This window comes from Balaenoptera acutorostrata, chromosome X, assembly GCF_949987535.1.
Source record: "Balaenoptera acutorostrata chromosome X, mBalAcu1.1, whole genome shotgun sequence".
NCBI classification, from domain to species: domain Eukaryota; kingdom Metazoa; phylum Chordata; class Mammalia; order Artiodactyla; family Balaenopteridae; genus Balaenoptera; species Balaenoptera acutorostrata.
The window spans coordinates 91,242,768-91,244,580 of NC_080085.1; the positions used below are offsets into that span (position 1 = coordinate 91,242,768).

General features: G+C 42.7%; 1 protein-coding gene across 1 annotated transcript; it reads left to right on the forward strand.

Annotated features, from left to right (window-relative positions):
- Nucleotides 1-319: 319 nt before the first annotated feature.
- On the forward strand, nt 320-1,226 carry LOC103004725 (TATA-box-binding protein-like). Its single transcript, XM_057538551.1, has one exon. The coding sequence runs from the start codon at nt 320-322 to the stop codon at nt 1,223-1,225; it is 906 nt and encodes a 301-aa protein (XP_057394534.1). The 3' UTR covers nt 1,226.
- The last annotated feature ends 587 nt before the right edge of the window (nt 1,227-1,813 follow it).

Consider the following 1,813-nt stretch of genomic DNA (forward strand, 5'->3'; position numbering starts at 1 on the left):
AATCAAGGAGTTGAGATAGAGTTACAGTCGGCAAAGATGGAGGAAATTATTCCTGATAAGAAGGTGAGAGTTATCTCTGCAGTGACTCCAGTGATTATATCAAAAAAAATATCAAATTTGACCAAAAAATGAGGAGATTCTACAAACAACTCTCTTTTCTGAGGATAAGTATCACTGTTTCTTGGTGTGCATGAAGATAACCCAGAGAGTTAAGGAAGTCGCTAAGAAGAGTGTGCTGGGGATGCTCTAGGAAAAGACTGAATGCTGAGGCGATTTACAGTCCAAAGGTTTTTGATTTGCCAAGAAGAAAATGAACCTCATGGATCAGAACAACAACCCCCCACCTTATGCCCAGGGTGCCATGACTCCTGGAATCCCTATCTTTAGTCCAATGATGCTTTATGGCACAGGACTGACTCCACAGCCTATTCAGAACACCAACAGTCTGTCTATATTGGAAGAGCAGCAAAGACAGCAGCAGCAACAGCAGCAGCAGCAGCAGGCAGCAGTGGCAGCCGTTCAGCAGTCGACGTCCCAGCAGGCAACGCAGGGGGCCTCGGGCCAGACACCACAGCTTTTCCACTCACAGACTCTTACGACCGCACCCTTGCCGGGCACCACTCCCCTGTATCCCTCCCCCATGACCCCCATTACCCCTGCCACGCCAGCCTCAGAGAGCTCTGGGATTGTGCCGCAGCTGCAAAATATTGTATCCACAGTGAATTTTGGTTGTAAACTTGACCTAAAGACCATTGCACTTCATGCAGGGAATGCTGAATATAATTCCAAGTGGTTTGCTGCTGTAATTATGAGAATAAGAGAGCCCTGGACCACTGCACTGATATTCAGTTCTGGGAAGATGGTGCGCACAGGAGCCAAGAGTGAAGAACAGTCCAGACTAGCAGCAAGAAAATATGCCAGGGTTGTACAGAAGTTGGGTGTTCCAGCTAAGTTCTTGGACTTCAAGATTCAGAACATGGTGGGGAGCTGTGATGTGAAGTTCCCTATAAGGTTAGAAGGCTTTGTGCTTACCCACCAACAGTTCAGTAGTTATGAGCCAGAGTTATTTCCTGGTTTAATCCACAGAATGATCAAACCGAGAATTGTTCTCCTTATTTTTGTTTCTGGAAAAGTTATATTAACAGGTGCTAAAGTCAGAGCAGAAATTTATGAAGCCTTTGAGAACATCTACCCTATTCTAAAGGGTTTCAGGAAGACAACGTAATGGCTGTCATCTATTCCTGCCTCCCCCATCCACTTGTTGTAAAAATTTTTTTTAACATCTTTATTGGAGTATAATTGCTTTACAGTAGTGTGTTAGTTTCTGCTGTTTTTTTTTTTTTTAACAAATCAGTTTTGGTACATTTAGTGGTGTTGTGGACGGCCCCATGTGATGAGAGGATGGATGTTCAGTTGTATGTTGCAGCATGAGGTGAAGCTCTCCTGCATGTGTACCCCATAAGGATGCCAGGAAGGGGTATTATTTCTGCACAGAGAACACGGAAGCGTTACTGTAAGTTGCTCGAACTGAGCTGCTATTCGGGCAGAGCTGCCCATTTATTTATATTTAGATTTTAAACACTTACTGCTGTTGACAAGTTGGTTTAAGGGACAAAACTTTAAGTGTTAAAGCCACCTCAACAATTGATTGGACTTTATTTTGTTTAATTTCTTCCCTATAAACCACAGTTTTTATATTTCTACCAGAAAAGTAAAAATCTTTTTTTAAAGTGTTGTTTTCTAATTTGTAACTCCTAGGGGTTATTTTTGTGCCACATTCCAACTTTTCAGTATTGCAGGACAGAATAGAAAT

Excerpts from the sequence above, each read along its gene's own strand:
- LOC103004725 (XM_057538551.1), top strand. The coding sequence starts at position 320 with ATGGATCAGAACAACAACCCCCCACCTTATGCCCAGGGTGCCATGACT.